Source organism: Hevea brasiliensis, chromosome 9 (assembly GCF_030052815.1).
Source record: "Hevea brasiliensis isolate MT/VB/25A 57/8 chromosome 9, ASM3005281v1, whole genome shotgun sequence".
Taxonomy (NCBI): Eukaryota; Viridiplantae; Streptophyta; class Magnoliopsida; order Malpighiales; family Euphorbiaceae; genus Hevea; species Hevea brasiliensis.
Window position 1 is genome coordinate 21,297,719 of NC_079501.1, and position 17,105 is coordinate 21,314,823.

Genomic DNA, 17,105 nt, shown 5'->3' on the forward strand with positions numbered 1-17,105 from the left:
ATATCTAGCCTCTAATATGTGTGTTGGTGATGTTGACATGATCAAAAAGAGAATATGAGCCTATGAGGCAATATTCTAATTTAGTGTTTGTTTGATTAATTGAATATATAATTAAATCAAGTTATATATATATATAGGTCTAATATTATTAATAAACAAAAATTTATTAGTTATTTTCCATTTTAAGCAGCAAGAGAGATAGGCCATTAAAGGCCATTCTAAGTGCTAGGACATTTGGAGCTAACATTTGCCATGCCAAGATCACAGTAATCATTACCACTACAAGTCCAAGATCTTATTTAAATCAAAGAATGTTGAATTCATATCATTAATTAACTACAACTATTTGGCATCTACTCAAGGCACAAAGAATCTTCTTCTCAAACCCAAAGGGCATTATAGTAATCCATGATCACCTAATCAAATTCCTAGTTATTTTGTATTTTCCCCTATAAATACATTAACCCACAAGCCTCATTTCACTGCATTTGCAAGCACTTTTCAGTAGAATCTAAGAAAGGAGAGACACTAAGAGAGAAGAAGTTGAAAAAGAGATGGAGCCTGCTACAAATTCTCCATCAACCTTCAATCTATGGCATTCTCCAATTCCTTACCTATTTGGCAGCTTAGCTCTAATGTTGATGATCATTGCAGTGTCATTGATCATTTTGGCATGTTCCTACTGTAAACATCACTCTGCAAGGAATGAAGGAGAAAACCCCAGAAAATCTATTGGCATTTCAGGACTTGAAGCTGAGCCAAAGATTGTTGTTATCATGGCAGGAGATAAAAGACCAAGATATCTAGCAACACCAGTCACTATTTTCACTCCCTGCAACTGTGAGCAAGTGTAGAACTTCGTAATATGTATTAGCCAACAACAGTTTTGGATCATATTGGAGAGGAGATAAGCTTGGGGAAGTGCTTTTCTTTATTTTTTGTGTTTTCTTCATTGGTTGGTCTTTAGTTCCAGGGAGAAGTAGAACTCTACTCACTTTGCAATCCAAACATTATATTATAAATAAATAAAAATTGCTAGAACATACACAGTAATAATATAATGAATATCAACGAATCATATAAATTAGTAGGAGGATTGAGAGATTAGAAATTCAAATTTGAATCTGTTAAGTGAATGATATAATTTCAGTCACTAATCTAAGTCATGTTAGATAAAAAAAAAAAAAAAATTATAAGCATGTAATTATTTTAGATATCTTGGGCTAATCTTGCATGTCTAACATTAGAATCAATTTGCATCATATTTAGTTAGTATTTTAATATGATTGATTGCATATTTTCACAATAGAACATTGAATGTTACCAAAGTAAGATGGTTTAGATATTTTAATTACAAGCATAATATTTTTGGATTCTCACATTCAAATTTCAAGTATTTCCTTATTTTTAATTAAATATTTAATAATTTATTTACTTTATGGGCATTTAAAAGAACTAAAAAATTTCAGAGAACTATACTCTTTAGCTCACAAAGGAAGGACCACCCATGGTAGTGAAATATGTCGTTATAATGTCAAAGGATATTGATATAAGATAACAATGGCATCTAGCCGCCTATCGCCATGTGCAGAGCAGACCATCATATAGTTTATATATATATATATATATCTTCCTTTAATTTAGGCTATTTTTACAGAAAAAAGCTGCTTCTTGACATTGTTTCAGAAATGTTAGTGGACGCGGCGGCTTGAAAACGCAAATGGGTAAAGACGATGATGATGATCTTGTTGAATGGCTTCAGAAATTGGTCTTTGGAACTGTGCATAATGGGAGACAGCAATCTTATTACTTCGTCTTCCAAAATTTTCTCTCTTTTTTAGTGTGGATATATCCTCAGGATATTCCAAGTCATGTGTATATAAAAATTAATTATATATTCAAGGTTGTCAAAAGCCAAATTTTAGTCAATATTTTTACAAAAAATTTTATAGGCTAAGCATTGAAAGTGAGTTGCATTTATGAGTTTGAAGACTTGCTATATGTATATAAATTACAGACGTGAAAGAAAACAAGATATATGTCAAGAATGGGATTCGAACCCATGCCCTTTCGGACCAGTACCTGAAACTGGCGCCTTAGACCAACTCGGCCATCTTGACCTGATATGAGCATTCTGCTATAAATATTTAAAATAAGATTTTTTGGAATTGGCTGGATATTATCTCAATAACGAGTGCTTAAAAAAAATCTTCCATTTTAATGTTGAAAAATAATATTATTATCAATTATAAAACAACCCTTAATATGTTTTTGTAATTACAGTTGAATTAATATACCACTGAACTGATTTTTGGCTCAAGAAGAAGCCTGCAATTCCCAGAAACAAAGATATCCAAAAAGTTTGAAATTGGGCAAAACCTAAAATGGGTTCTTTTCAAATACCATTATCTAACTATGATTCACACCAACAAATACCACTTTCTGGTCCCACCCCATCCCAGTTGCTAAAAGACAGAAGCCAGCTTTATTAGTATTACATAAAACAACAAACAAGGGACAGAACAAAAGCCAGCAGAACTTAGGTAGTCTCCATTTCAACTATTCCAATCCACAAAAATTAATGTACCAGTTGGCTTCTCTACACTTTTTGTCCACAAAAGCTTGCATGTGCCTCTGAGTTCTGACAAAGACAGAGAATTAAAGTCTTCAAGGACAAGTAAGAAGTATTAAGAAGTGGGGAGTCTGTGCTCTAACATGCTTGTGGGCATGGCTAGGGGAATGGGTTTCTTCTGCATTTCTTGTTGCAAGATTGAAGTCAGCTTGTGAAAAAGCCTGACAAGGACAGAAAAGATGAGTCCTCCAATTAAAGGTCATTTTCAAATTTTTTTCTAAATTATAAAATTGCATAGTATTTGTTTTATCTCTCAAGTTATAGTTTTGATTATTCTGATGTGTTTCCAAATATGAAATCTTAATTTTTCATATTATAATATAGAAACTTGAATGCTGAGTTATTTCGTCTAATATCACTCCACATTTAACATAGATCAAAATTTTTTAATAAATATCTGGATGTCAAAGCTCATTGCAGCTCTCCTCAGGAGTTTTATGCACTTCTCAAACTCTTTGTGAAAAAAAAAAAGTCTCTCTCATCTTCTTGGAGCCTTCTTGGGAACAAATACAGCGGCTCCATTCCCCTAAGGAGCTTCTCAGCTTCAGTTATGGATTCATCCAAACACAATTTAAGCACAGAAGAATGTGGCTGCAGTGAATCCGGGTGGACAATGCACATTGCCTCTCCCATGCAAGAAGATGAAAATGAGTGCAGTGACAATGACAATGATCACAATACTATTGCCAATGATGGAAATGCCAATGATGATGATGATGATGACGATGGTGTGCAAGACAGTGATGATTCAATGGCTTCAGATGCTTCCTCCGGCCCCCATCATCGGGCTAATCGTGGAACGAGTTTTATGCAAGATAAGAGCCGTAATTTCAAACATTGTTCTCCAGCTACAAAACCAAACAAAAAGGAGAAGCAGAATGATGAAAACAGCACAGAAGGCTTTCTGCTAACAGAAAATACAGCAAGTAGTTTATTTTAAAAATCTGGAAGCCCAAAGCACCTGGGGGAAGAATTCTCTTCTTGAAGGGTCTTATGAAAGAATTCCAAAATCCTATTCTAGGATATTATGAAAGAACGCACTTATGGGCTTGACACCATGTTCAATCGTAATGACCCATCAAGTGTGTGTATCCAGGGTTCCACTTCGATCTGCTCTTTTCTAGAAGAGTGCCTTCCTGCTCCATTGGGCCTATCAGAAGTAACTGCCTCTTTTATTTTTATTCACTAGTATCACGGAATCACTTACTACCATTTTCATACTCGTCCCCTGCCAAACCAAAACTTTGATACCACTTATTAGAATTCTAAGAAGCCCAAAGCAACTAGAGAGAATCCTTCTTGATGAGTCTTATGTCTTATGAAAGAATACACTAATGAGCATGACACCACATTTAACCTAAAACCTTAAGTCAATGAGTCTATGTGTCATTCTCACTTATATGTTTTTCACTCATCCCATCTTTTTCCGATATAGAAATTTCACACTTATATATTCTCAACAGTTTAGTTAAATAGAGTGCAAGGTTTGTAAAATTCACAGCATAAACAGGACAAAACATGCATTTTCTTTGTCAGTTATCCTTCTTGAAACACATTCCATTGATCCTCCATGAAAATTTTTCTATGGTTCCAGAGTTTCATTGTATTGTTGAAATCAATTTAGAGGCATCTAAGTCAGAGAAACAAAATATCCACATGTTGAAACAATTTCTTGTCAAATCATTATATACTTCTGTATAAAAACCTGCTTGTATTGCAGGTGGAATCTGGAATGAGCTAGTAACCTGTTAGTATCAAACAATGTCAGAAACAATTAAAGGAAGTCACGTCTGGTACAGGAAAACATTTCCACAGCACAAACGTATTAATAATATACTTTTTTTTCCCATTTTTCCCCCTTTTTTTCTAAGTTAATGTGGCCATGTTAAGTGAATCAAGCAGTATCAAGCAACAGTGTGCTCTGCTGGAAAGAGCACAGATAGGAGATCCACTCTTTTTTTTTTTTTGGCAGCATGAAAATCGAAGATAGATCAACATAGAAAGCAAATGACGACATTGCTTGCGCAGATATTGAGGTTCCAGGAATATAATTATTTGGAATCAAGTTAAAAGAAAATAATACTTATTTTCAGGAAATACACCATAATATACGGCATTGTGTTATGCACCCATGCCCTCATGTGCGTGTTCAACGAATCAACAAGTATTTTAAGCTGGAAGGAAAATGGATTAACACAAGACAAATGCCAACCAAAAGAAGCAACATAGATTTTTCTAGTGACAGAATAGTGGCATACTTATATGACTCAAATTCTGCAAACAAGGGGTGCCAGTGCAACAGCTAGGCAACTACAGAGTATGGGCTGTACATCAAAATGTTGAATGTATATACACACACTTAAAAAATCTAGGAAAACCTGGATTTCTTTTCCTAATGAAAACAAAAGGGAAATAATAAAATAACTAAGCATAATTAGAGACAGACAAGAAAAATAAGAAAAATAGATAGAATTAAATGGAGCTCACAAATTTCATCAGGGGTAAACTTATAGATTCAATCAATTTTTCAGCTTTTCAGTGGCAGTAAGGCTAACATGGAAGATTAAAAATTATGTTCAGGATTGAGTGATAAAATCATCTTTTTGCATTACAAATGCTGATGTGGAGACAGGACTACAATAACAGAGGAAACTGGAACAGGACATTAACTGCAAGACGGGATGATTACAATATATTTACCCTTCCATCTTTCTAGCATACAAGTACCCCATGGTATGAATCAATGGAATTATAGGTGATTGTTGTTTCCTTCAAAACAACTGCATGAGAACCTGTACTTATTTGATGCTCCGGAGGTTGAATTCTAACCTCAAATTCTGTTACCCCTTAAAGTTGCCTTTCAAATAGAATGAATTTGAAACCAAATTTTAGAAAGTAAAAAATAATTTTTATTGTTTTAAGAATCAGACTAGGAGGGCAAACTAAATATGTCTAAAACTGGATGTTGACGACCCCGGCCAAATATGCTATCCCAATTCAGTATTTATTTTTGCCCTGCTCTGGCTTTACACAGCCTGCCAAATTACAATCTAGCACATGTTATTTAACATAAGGCAGCTAAAAGAATTTAAAGTATGTGATAACAGAAGAGTTCTACAAACCAAGACCTTCAAAAAGTTTGTTGGAAGGGAAAATAATAAAGCTCATCCCCTGTTTGGAAAGAGAAAGGGCAAGATAAGGGAAGAGACAGGAAAGTAAGGTGAAAATTTTTCAAGGCTCAAATCGGAGGACTTGAAGGTTAGGACTAAACCTTCAAAATCATGCCCTTTTGAATGCCATAACCCTGGCCTCCTTCACATGCAGAATGGTCACCAAACCGCACAAAACCATCCACCTCTCAAACCTCACTCTGAGATAGTATAAGAATTAAAAAAAAAAAAAAAAAAAAAAAAAAAAAAAAAAAAAGGAAGGTTGAGGGAAGAACAAGTGAGAATTTTTCTTGATCAAAACATTTTCACAGTGCCATGTGAAAGTAGCTAAAAAAAATGCAAATTAGAAAAAGAGCTACCAATTTCAGTATTTCAAATCTAATCTTAAAGTAAAAGCGGCAGAATTGCCAAATCACAACCACAACGCACAAAAGCAATACAAAGTCCAAATATAAATTGGATTGAATGAATTTGATCGAGATAAATTTGGACCAAACAGGATTGGTGACACTTCTACCCAGCATATCTAGAACAGAAATTATTATACCATGAGAGGACACATTAATTCAACTGTCTTGCAATCTTGAACCATGCAGTATGGAAAGATCCTTCAATATCAACCCTTTCATATGTATGAGCACCAAAATAAACTGGCAAACTTTCCGTTCGGTAAGTGTCAAAATAAGCAAGACTAGAAGACATGCCAGGAGTGCTAATTTCAGAGTTAATAGCAAGGCATACAACCCTCCGCCAGGCAGACTGAGGCTAAATGATTTCCTTTGCAAACTCTGGATCGACAAGAAGGTTAGCCAGATCAGGGTTCCTATCATATGCCTTCTTGATTCTGTCTAAAAATACAGCTCGGATAATGCAGTCTCCTTTCCAAATCCTTGCCAGTTCTCCGAATTCCAAGTCCCATCCTTTCTCAATACTCTTTGCACGGATCAGATTCATCTCCTATGCATAACTACAAATCTTGGAAGCATAGAGAGCTTGTCTCACATCCTAAATCAACTTCTTCTTGGAAAGACAGTTATTAGCTGCCACTTATTTTGCATTTATTTAGGGGATTTATTTAGGAATTTTTATGTGCATATCTGTTCTTAACTTTTATTGTATGATTCTGATACAATTTTGGTAGTTTAGCTTGATTAGGAACCTATTTATTAGCTGTAATTTTTTATATATATCTTTGATTTCTGGAGCAATAAACATCAGAATTCTTATTCCAAAATTTCTTAGTTTTTTTACATGGTATCAGAGCCATGGCTGATGAAAAGAAAAATGAGAGTTCTGGATCAGGGAAGAAAACTTCTAGTTCTTACACACTGAATTCGAATGATAACCTAGGTAACTTGATTACCCAAGTTCAGTTGAAGGGCGAGAATTATGAAGAATGGGCGTGAGCTATGCAGACTGCATTGCGGGCCAAAAAGAAATATGGTTTTATTAATGAATCTGTTAAGTAACCAGCAGCTGACTCACTGGAACTCGAAGATTGGTGGACAATTAACTCTATGCTGGTTTCTTGGGTGTTTAACACCATTGAACTGATGCTTCGCTCGACCATCTCTCACATGGAGAACGTAAAGGATCTGTGGGAGGATATTAAACAGAGGTTCTCGATTGGGAATGGTCCACGAATGCAGCAACTGAGATCGGAACTGGTGAATTGTAGGCAAGAAGGTCAGCTGATCGTGTCCTATTTTGGAAGACTCAAAACGTTATGGGATGAAATAAACAACTATGATCAGATACCAGTGTGTATCTGTGCAGGCTGCAGATGCAATCTTATCATTGAATTGAAAAGAAAGCGTGAAGAACAGAGAGTTCATCAGTTTTTGATGGGCTTGGATGAAGAAGGATACGGAACAGTGCGCTCTAATATTTTGAGCACTGAACCCTTGCCCAATTTGAATCTTGCCTATGCTATGGTTGTTCAGTAAGAGCGGGTGCGAACTATGACACGAACCAAGAAAGAAAGAGGCAATCCTATGAGTTTTGCAATTCGAGTAGGAAGTCGAAATTCAGGGGCGGATAAAGACAAATCCTCAATTTGTTCTAATTGAAACCGAGAGGGATATGATACTGAAAGTTGTTTCCAGTTGATAGGTTATCCAGAATGGTGGGGGTAATAGACCACGTGGAACTTCTGCTGGACGAGGAGGTGGTAAAAAGCGTGGCAATGAAGCAGGACGTAGCAAGAGAGGAGTTGCTCGTGCCAACGCCACACAAGCAACTAGAGTTGATGGTGGGCATGGAATTGTGACAGATTCAGATTGAAAGGGTCTTAGTGGATTAAATGAAGAGCAGTGGGCTACTTTGCTGGGCATGTTGAATTCTTGTCAGAATGGTGGCAATGAGAGGCTGACAGGTATGCAGAGGATATTTCCTTAGATTATTGACATAGGAGCTTCCCATCATATGACAGGAACGTTGGCATTTTTGAGTGAATTGCGTGACATTGTGCCATGCTCAGTCAGTTTACCTAATGGAGAAAAGACCTTGGCGGTAAAAGAAGGAACTGTATTGCTTGGAGGAGACTTAAAATTGCAACGAGTCCTTTATGTGCCGAATTTGAATTGCAATATGATCTCGGTATCACAACTACTTAATGATTCAAATTTGGTTATTCAACTCACTAACAAAATTTGTGCTATACAGGACCTAAATTCAAGGAACCTGATTGGAGCGGGTGAGCAACGTGAGGGGCTGTACTTTCTCAAGGGAGTGACATCGATACATGCTTGCAAGGTAACTGATGTGGGGTTTTTTGAGCTTTGGCATAAGAGAATGGGTCATCCTTCTTATAAGGTGGTAGAGTTAATTCCAGAAGCTGGTAGCATAGTTAGGAAAACTAATAAAACTTGTGAAATTTGTTTTAGAGCAAAGCAAACAAGAGAAATTTTCTTTTCTAGTGACAATAAAGCTGATGGTTGTTTTGAATTGATACATTGTGATTTGTGGGGACCTTATAGAGTCCCAACTTCTTGTGGAGCAATTTACTTCTTAACAATTGTTGATGATTACTCTCGTGCTATTTGGATATATTTGCTGAATGGAAAACAAGAATTAGCTTGTGTTCTTAAGAAATTTATTGTGATAGTTAAACGCCAATTTGAAAAAAATGTGAAAATTGTCAGAAGTGATAACGGAAGTAAATTTATGTGCTTGAAAGAATATTTTGATGAAAAAGGGATGTTGCATCAGACTTCCTGTGTAGGAACACCTCAACAAAATGGCCGAGTGAAAGAAAACATCGCCATATTCTTAATGTGGCAAGAGCCTTGCGTTTCCAAGCAAATTTACCCATAGAATTTTGGGAAGAATGTGTACTTACAACCGAGTATTTGATTAATAGGACTCCATCTATGTTATTTTGTTCTTTTGGGTGAATCCCCTATCTCATGGAAGACTAAAAAGCAACAGATAGTGTCTCGCTCATCCGCTGATGCTGAATATCGCTCTATGAGTACTACAACTTGTGAACTTAAATTGTTGAAAAGATTATTGAATTCTCTTGGTGTGACTCATACTGAACCTATGAATTTGCATTGTGATAGTCAGGCAGCTCTGCATATAGCTGCTAATTCTATCTATCATGAATGTACCAAGTATATTAAAGTGGACTGTCATTTTATCCGTGATGAGATATTGAATGGTAACATTCGAACAGATTATGTATGTAGTTCAATGCAACCTGCGGATATCTTCACAAAGGCGTTAGGAAAGGATCAGTTTGACTTTCTTCTTCGCAAGTTGGGCATTCGAAATCTCCATGCTCCAATTTGAGGGGGTATTGAAAAGGCAGCTGTTAACCGTCACTTATTTTGTATTTATTTAGGGTATTTATTTAGGAATTTTTATGTGCATATCTGTTCTTACCTTTTGTTGTATGATTCTTATACAATTTTGGTAGCTTAGCTTGATTAGAAACCTATTTGCTAACTATAATTTTTTATATATATCTTTGATTTCTTGAACAATAAATATCAGAATTCTTATTCCAAAATTTATTTATTTTTTTACATTCACCACTTGAATCTTAAAAGTTACACATGTGTGCAGCTGTTCAAGAGAGAGGATAAGAGAAGAAAAGTTACGAATCTTAAAAGCTAGTTGTGTGGAGCGAGGATCAAGTACCAATCACCTTTGTTCTCAGTATTTACGTCCTATATACATCAAAAAGAATAAATTGAAATAGTGTGATTAGAGAATCTTCGACTGATTCATAATTCTATATGCATAATGCCATTGTCAGTAATATTCAACAGAAATCTTAAGATCATACAGGAGTGCCAATATTAGTAAAAATCAAATGATTAGATAAAGTTGAAAGCAATCAAATCACAGAAATGAAAAGAAAAGAAGCACACCGGTAATTCAACAAGAATCTGACCCGAGACCTGTCAAACTCATCAATCAAAGGAAATAATCCAAAACTATTGTTATCCGACTAACATCACATTTACCACCAATATCATGCGGATCCCAAATACTAAATCGACGCATTAAAAAAAAAAAATCATAACATGATTAACACTCAAGCTATCAGCTAGTAGATAAGAAGGAAAACCAGATCAATAGTTCCAGAGTGAACCCCAGAAACACTTTTGTCTTGCTTATTTCAAAATTAAAACACAAAAGCAAGAAGACTGATTAAAAACATGCAAACACAACTCAACAAAACCCTTAGAAGAGCAACTATACCAAGCATTGAAGGGGAAAAAAAATAATAAAACACACCGGGGAATTAGATTCCTGAGAAAAAGAAGAGGACCCAAGAAAATGAAAAATCTGGGTTTTGAAGAGAGTAAGTAGGGGTTTTATAACAAGAGTGGAATAAAAAAATATATATATAAAAAAAGAAGTAAGTTTAAATTTAAATACTAAAAGAGTTAAATTATGTTGAGGTAAAAAATAATAAAGTGAGATATTAATTATAATAATATTTTGAAAAGTGTCAGAGTTTTAAAAATTAAAATGAAAGTTGAATAGTCCGGTTTTTATTTTAATTTTTTAATTATTTTATTTTATAATTTAAATAAAGTATAAATATTATTTTGATAAATATTATATTAATTAATATTATAATATTTTATTATAAAAAATTATTTTTAATTTAAAATTAAATTAAATAAAAATTAAAATATAAAAATTTATTAAAATAAAATAATTAAAAAATTAAAAGAAAAATTCAATGCTAGCAGCGTTTGGATTTAGTTTTAATTTTTTAATTATTTTATTTTATATTTTAAATAAAATATAAATATTATTTTAATAAAAATATTATAATAATTAATATTATAAATTATAATATTTTTATTATAAAAAAAATATTTTTTAATTTAAAATTAAATTAAATTTTAATTAAATAAAAAATTAAAATATAAAATAAAAAGTTCATTTTAATTTTTTAATAATATTATATATTATAATATTTTTATTATAAGAAATTATTTTTTAATTTAAAATTAAATAAAAAATTAAAATATAAAATATTATAACATTTTAAAACTTTAATTTTATATTTTAATTTTTTATTTAATTAAAATTTAATTTAATTTTAAATTAAAAAATAATTTTTTATAATAAAAATATTATAATTTATAATATTAATTATTATAATATTTTTATTAAAATAATATTTATATTTTATTTAAAATATAAAATAAAATAATTAAAAAATTAAAATAAAAATTAAACGCTAATATAAATAACTTTTAACTTTTATTTTAATTTTTAAAACTCAAATACTATTATAAATAACATTAAAATCTTAAAAAAATTATTATAATTAACATTTCACTCTAATATCTTCCATCTCAATATTACTCACCCTTTTAATTAAATTCAAATTTATTCTTTTTTTATTTTATTTTTTTTTATTCCACCCCCTTTGATAAACAAACCCAGTAAGTAGTTAGTGAAAATGATAATGTAGCAAAGATGGACGATTGCTAGATATATATGATGGTGGAGCGTGGAGGTGGAGTTTGCTGACCGCGTAGAGTACAAACAGTTGGAACACAGAATCCCCCCTCCGCCATAAAATCTTTTAGCCAGCTCTGATATCTGGGAATTTCTTACATTAAAATAGTTTGTCTTTGTTCACGTGATGAAATTAATTTTTTTACTTCGAAAAAAAATAATTTTTTTTAACTGCAATAAATTTTTTATATGATATTACGATATAATGGATAGTTGATTACAACCAAACGGAATATAAATGTTTAGTAAATATTAAAAAAAAATTAAAGGATCGGATATTTATCGGTAGTTACTTCTATCCATAATTAAGAATTCCTATATATTTATTTTATTTTTTGATAAAAATTCTAAAAAAAAAAATGAGTCCAGTGTTTCAATTTAGTTTTGGTTGAAGTTTTTAAGTGAGTTGGGTGTATTCAGAATTAATTTTTCGGGATCATATATCAGACATGAGGGATGCATAGGCAGTTGTTATGTATGATAAAGGGGTTTTAATAAAATTATTATGATTTTATTAAGATATTGAGTCTTATTCTTAAGCTTAAGCTTTGAATGTGTATTTTACGTACTAATGAAAAAAAATTTTTTCTTTGCTTTATATTTTATTTTTTAAGTATATTTATTTTAAAATATTTAAATTTTATTTATATTTATTTTAATTATAAAATAATTAATTATATAAAATAAATTAATAATTATATAATTATTTTAATAATAAAATAAATTACATGATATATATTTTTATTGATCATTTTATAGAAATAATCAAATATAATTTTACTATCTACTTAACAGGTTATCATCCGCTTTTAGCCATCAGTTGCCTCCAATAATTATATCAAATATATTATATCACCCAAAAATGATATTTATTGTAAAATTATTCTCATTAAGAAGTTTTTGTTAAATCTCATTAAGAATTTAATATTAACATACAAATAAAAATTTAAATATATAGAACATCAAGTGAATTAGAAAAAAAATATATATATTATTTATCTTTATTTTAAAATATAAGTAAATAACATTTTTACCTACGGTATCGATCATGAATTAATGTAGACAATTGATTCAATCTCAAGGTGTATGTATTAATCCTTTTTTCTATGTAATGGGATAAGTTTAAAATTTTGACACATTGATCTGATCTAATTTTATTCAAGTGCAAAATAATGTGAAATTATAAAATATAAATTTTATTATATAAATACATTTGTTTAATTTGATTTTAATTTATTTTATATTATTAAAATAACTCTCTCTTCTCTAAAATTTTACATTTGTAATCTAAGAGTTTGAAAACTTGATTATTACACCTAAAATTAATTTAAATGGATGGTGATTAAACTCCTAATTAATTTTATTTATTGGTCGATGTAACACCTCAAATTTTTAAATATATTATTTTTAGGCAAATATTGATTTTTTAATTTTATTTAAATTTTAGGAAATTATTTGAGCTTTTTCGGATTTTCGAAATCGATTTTGATTTCCCGAAAATATAAAACTTTGATGATTTTTAAAAATTAATTTAAAGACACACGTGGCAAAACTAAAAATATATTTAGAGTCTACGAATTTTTCTGAGTTTTCTCAGATTTTTTCGGAATTTTTGGACCTTATTTTCGGTCCCAAAGCAGAGTAAAAATTTAAAATTTTGTATTTCGAATCAAACCGGCCTAATCGAACCGGACCGGATCGGACCTGTCGAATCGGACCGACCCCTTCTTCTTCTTCTCTTTTTCTTCCGCGCGTCCCGACCTTCCTCTCCTTCTCTCTCGTTTTCTCTCTCCTCCCTCCTCCCCTTGCCTCGCCGCCGCCTCCACCACGGCCGCCTCCCCACCGCCACTGGAACGTTGGAAAAAGGCGCCCGAAGCGACGCGGCGCGCTTCATCTTCCCGGCCGATCCGGCCACCAATCGGATCGGGTCTTGTATCTAAATCCATCTACTCGTCGAGAGCTTTCCATAGACACCAAGAACACCGAAATCCATCGAGCGGTTTGTCCAATTTTTACCCAGGAAGTTTTAGCCCATTTTATTTTTGGGCTAGATTTCTCACAAACCGTGAACCCCACGAGAAAACTGAGAGTACCAGAGCGCTCCACTTGTCGAGAGCTTCGCGGCGATATAAATTTCAAATTTTTTCGACACCGTTTTTCGGTGGGTCCCATGAAACTTCGCAGTATTTTTCTGAGCATTTAATGAGCTTTGAAAATTCTGTAAAATTTATGTACTAACCCCTGTGTTGTGGGCTTCGTGTAGGTATCTTCAATTCGCGGAAATTCGACAGTTGTCCGGGTCTGTGAATTTTCGGCCAGACAGACCGATTACCGAAAAAGTCTCCGAATTGGATCGAGGTTTTGGCTACCCCACCATTGTCAGACGTCCCGAGCGCGTCCCCGAAGTCGGAATAGGCAAAGGTAAACTCGAACCTTGCTTTTTCGTAATTTTCTAGTACTTGAATAGGATTAAAAATCCATAAAATATTCGTGGTAGCTCAGAAAATTTTGATTCTTTTTGCAATAGCCTAGTAATATTGCTAAGGACCGCGGGGCAAAGTTTTGAATTTTTAGAGCTTGTTTGGGCAGTTTTTGCAAAAATGATCAATTATAAGGACTAAATTGAAATTTTACATATTGTGATGGATGATTGATTTGATGGGTCCAGGAGGGGCTGTGTGATGTGATTGAGTTGTGGATATATGGATTGTGAATATAAAAGTGTGTTTTGAGCCCTTTTGCAGGTTGGGTAGGTCCTAGGTATAGGGGAGACTCTGTCGGATTTTCGGCACAACTTAGGACGTATTTGGTCTTTTCTTAATTTGTATTGAGTCAATTGTATTAAATAATTATAATGTAATTGTCAAGTGAGCCGGGACAGCCTTCTTCCTCCGCCCAGCCGCCACAGTGATTGCTATCAAGTTTGTGAGTAAAATATTAATTTTAATTATAATTTCGATATTATTATATGTTCAAGCATGCATATGCATCACTTATATGCATATATCTATGTAGTTAAACTCTAGGCACGATTTATGTTACATTCATAACTGTTAAAGTGCCATGAATGTTGTTGTGGTAATTTGGAGCAGTGTGCGTGCGTTGGCATGCGTGTGATATGGTGTGGACTATGGATAGGACGGGTAAACACGGCTTGAGATCTTCGCTGGGACCCGGTCCTTCGGGGGTAGTCACAGCTTGAGTTCTTCGCTGGGACTCCGATTTGGTATATTAAGCGAAAGTCCGACTTGAGTTCTTCGCTGGCACAGGTTGGATTTAAGAGAGCTGTATAGGGGATCAGCTCCCATATATTATAATTGATATTACTGGGTGTGTGAGTGCTCCAAATTATCTTTTTGCTATTATGATGTGAATTTATTGCTGATATTGCATTTCACTCTACAGGGTGCATTAGTATTAGATAGTTATAGAGATTATGGTTAAAATTGATAGTTTACTCTTTGAGTCGAACGCTCACTCCTGTTCAATATTTTTCCAGGCCACAGGAGGATATTTTTGAAGTTAACCTGCTTTTCTCCCTCGCAGGTCATCTATTTATGTTTGTGTAATTCTATAAACTTCTAGAATTTCCGCATGTGTTAGAAATATTTATTTGATTGGGTCTGTAATATTATTATCATGTTGGACCTGTAGACGCATAACTTTATGCATGTTTGATGGGTTGAATGAGGGAGCTGAGCTCCCATTTATTTTATGATGATATGAGCATGTGGAGGGTGAGCTGAGCTCCCCAGTTGATTATTTATTGTGTTTACAGGTCGGGTGAGTCAAAAACTCCCCGTTGGAAGGTCTATTTTATGGCCTGACTCTGTCCGGTTGATTTCTTGAAATTGGGCCCAAATGAGCCTTAGAGTTGGATTAATGAATAGATAGGCTTACTACGGGCCTCGGGGGCTTTAGGCTGACCCAAGTCCTAGTGCCGGTCCTGCCCATGGGTTGAGTCGTGACAGTCGATAAACGTTAAAATTATATTTATTTATGTAAATACTTAATTCAAAATTTAAATCTCAATCAATAAAATGAAAAATAAATTTAATTATCAATTAAATTAATCATCTGTATTATATTTTAACGGTATATTTATGAAAATATTATTTGAAGATTGTGGGGAAATGATATGAAGACATGTAATTGGAAGGCCAACTACCAATAATACTTTTGTGCTGAATAAAGATACCATCAAGGTATAATTAAGCAACTTAAATCATCCATAGTTATTGAATTTATTGATTAAATTGACTTTACACAGCTTAATCATCATATTAAATTTAATGACAATAAATTAAACTAAACAATTAAGATTGTCCGCGGAGAAGATTTAATTTTAATTCACATAAGTTGGTCTGAGAATATTCTACGCATGGCATTGCCCCTGCCTACTAGCTAATGCTGCCTGCCTAAACATGGCATACATAGTTCTTACATGCCTATCTATTGCATCTAACAAGCTTACTTCCATGCATAATTTCCAAATAGACACCTAAATTTCTATTGGAAAGATGAGAATTAAATTTTAAGTTAACAAGACCATCCTTCACTTGTAAGTTCTAAGGCTTCAAAATCTTTAAACTTCATAATTCTAAACAACAGAACAGAGCCCTAAGTACTTAACAGATCAGCACCTGTATTAACAGGTTTCAACTTCTAGCCTCCATTCTCTCCAACGTGTAGCTATATCAACCATAGAATGGCTCTTTTAAGTCCACAAACATATTTCCTCCATAAATCTTAATCTTGAAACAATTAAGTTTGGACAAACTAGGCTTGCAGTTCATTAGGTTTATGTGAAAGAAAAAGAGACAAAGAAGCAAATTATCAAAATCAGAAAACCACAAAGCATAGCATGACAAAAATACAACCCAAGCATATGATACAGATTAAAAATGTCAAATGGTTCTCCAATTTGCAGTTGAGACCTCTAACGTTGATATTTATGTTATATTTAACGAATGGATATACTCACTTCTCAATGAACAAACTTTTACAATCATAATTTCTTCATTCCAGTAACTGCTCTCACAAACCACTAACGCTCTATCAGACCAACTAGATTTGACTTCACTCCAGGAAACATTATAATTCTGTTTCAACAGAGATTGTTATCATATTAAACATCTTTTTTTTTTTTTTTTATTGAAATCCGTTTTGCAATGTCTAAATCAATGGATTAGATGCTAAGAATGCATTTCAAGGAACTCAGTGTTCAATCATATTTGGACAAAGAACCCAAGATAAGAGCAGTGATAGAGATAATATTAAACTGATGAAAATGGTCAGAATTCTTTCATGAC

General features: G+C 33.0%; 1 protein-coding gene and 1 non-coding gene across 2 annotated transcripts; both read right to left on the minus strand.

Annotated features, from left to right (window-relative positions):
- Positions 1-2,039: 2,039 nt before the first annotated feature.
- On the minus strand, positions 2,040-2,120 carry TRNAL-CAG (transfer RNA leucine (anticodon CAG)). The gene has a single exon. It is a non-coding gene; the product is annotated as a tRNA-Leu (tRNA).
- Positions 2,121-6,363: 4,243 nt separating this feature from the next.
- LOC110671519 (6-phosphogluconate dehydrogenase, decarboxylating 2-like) lies at positions 6,364-6,756 on the minus strand. The gene is made up of 2 exons (XM_021834004.2): positions 6,590-6,756; positions 6,364-6,493 (listed from the first exon to the last, which is right to left on the minus strand). Exons 1-2 carry the CDS (start codon positions 6,754-6,756, stop codon positions 6,364-6,366), a joined length of 297 nt encoding a protein of 98 aa, XP_021689696.2.
- Between the last annotated feature and the right edge of the window lie 10,349 nt (positions 6,757-17,105).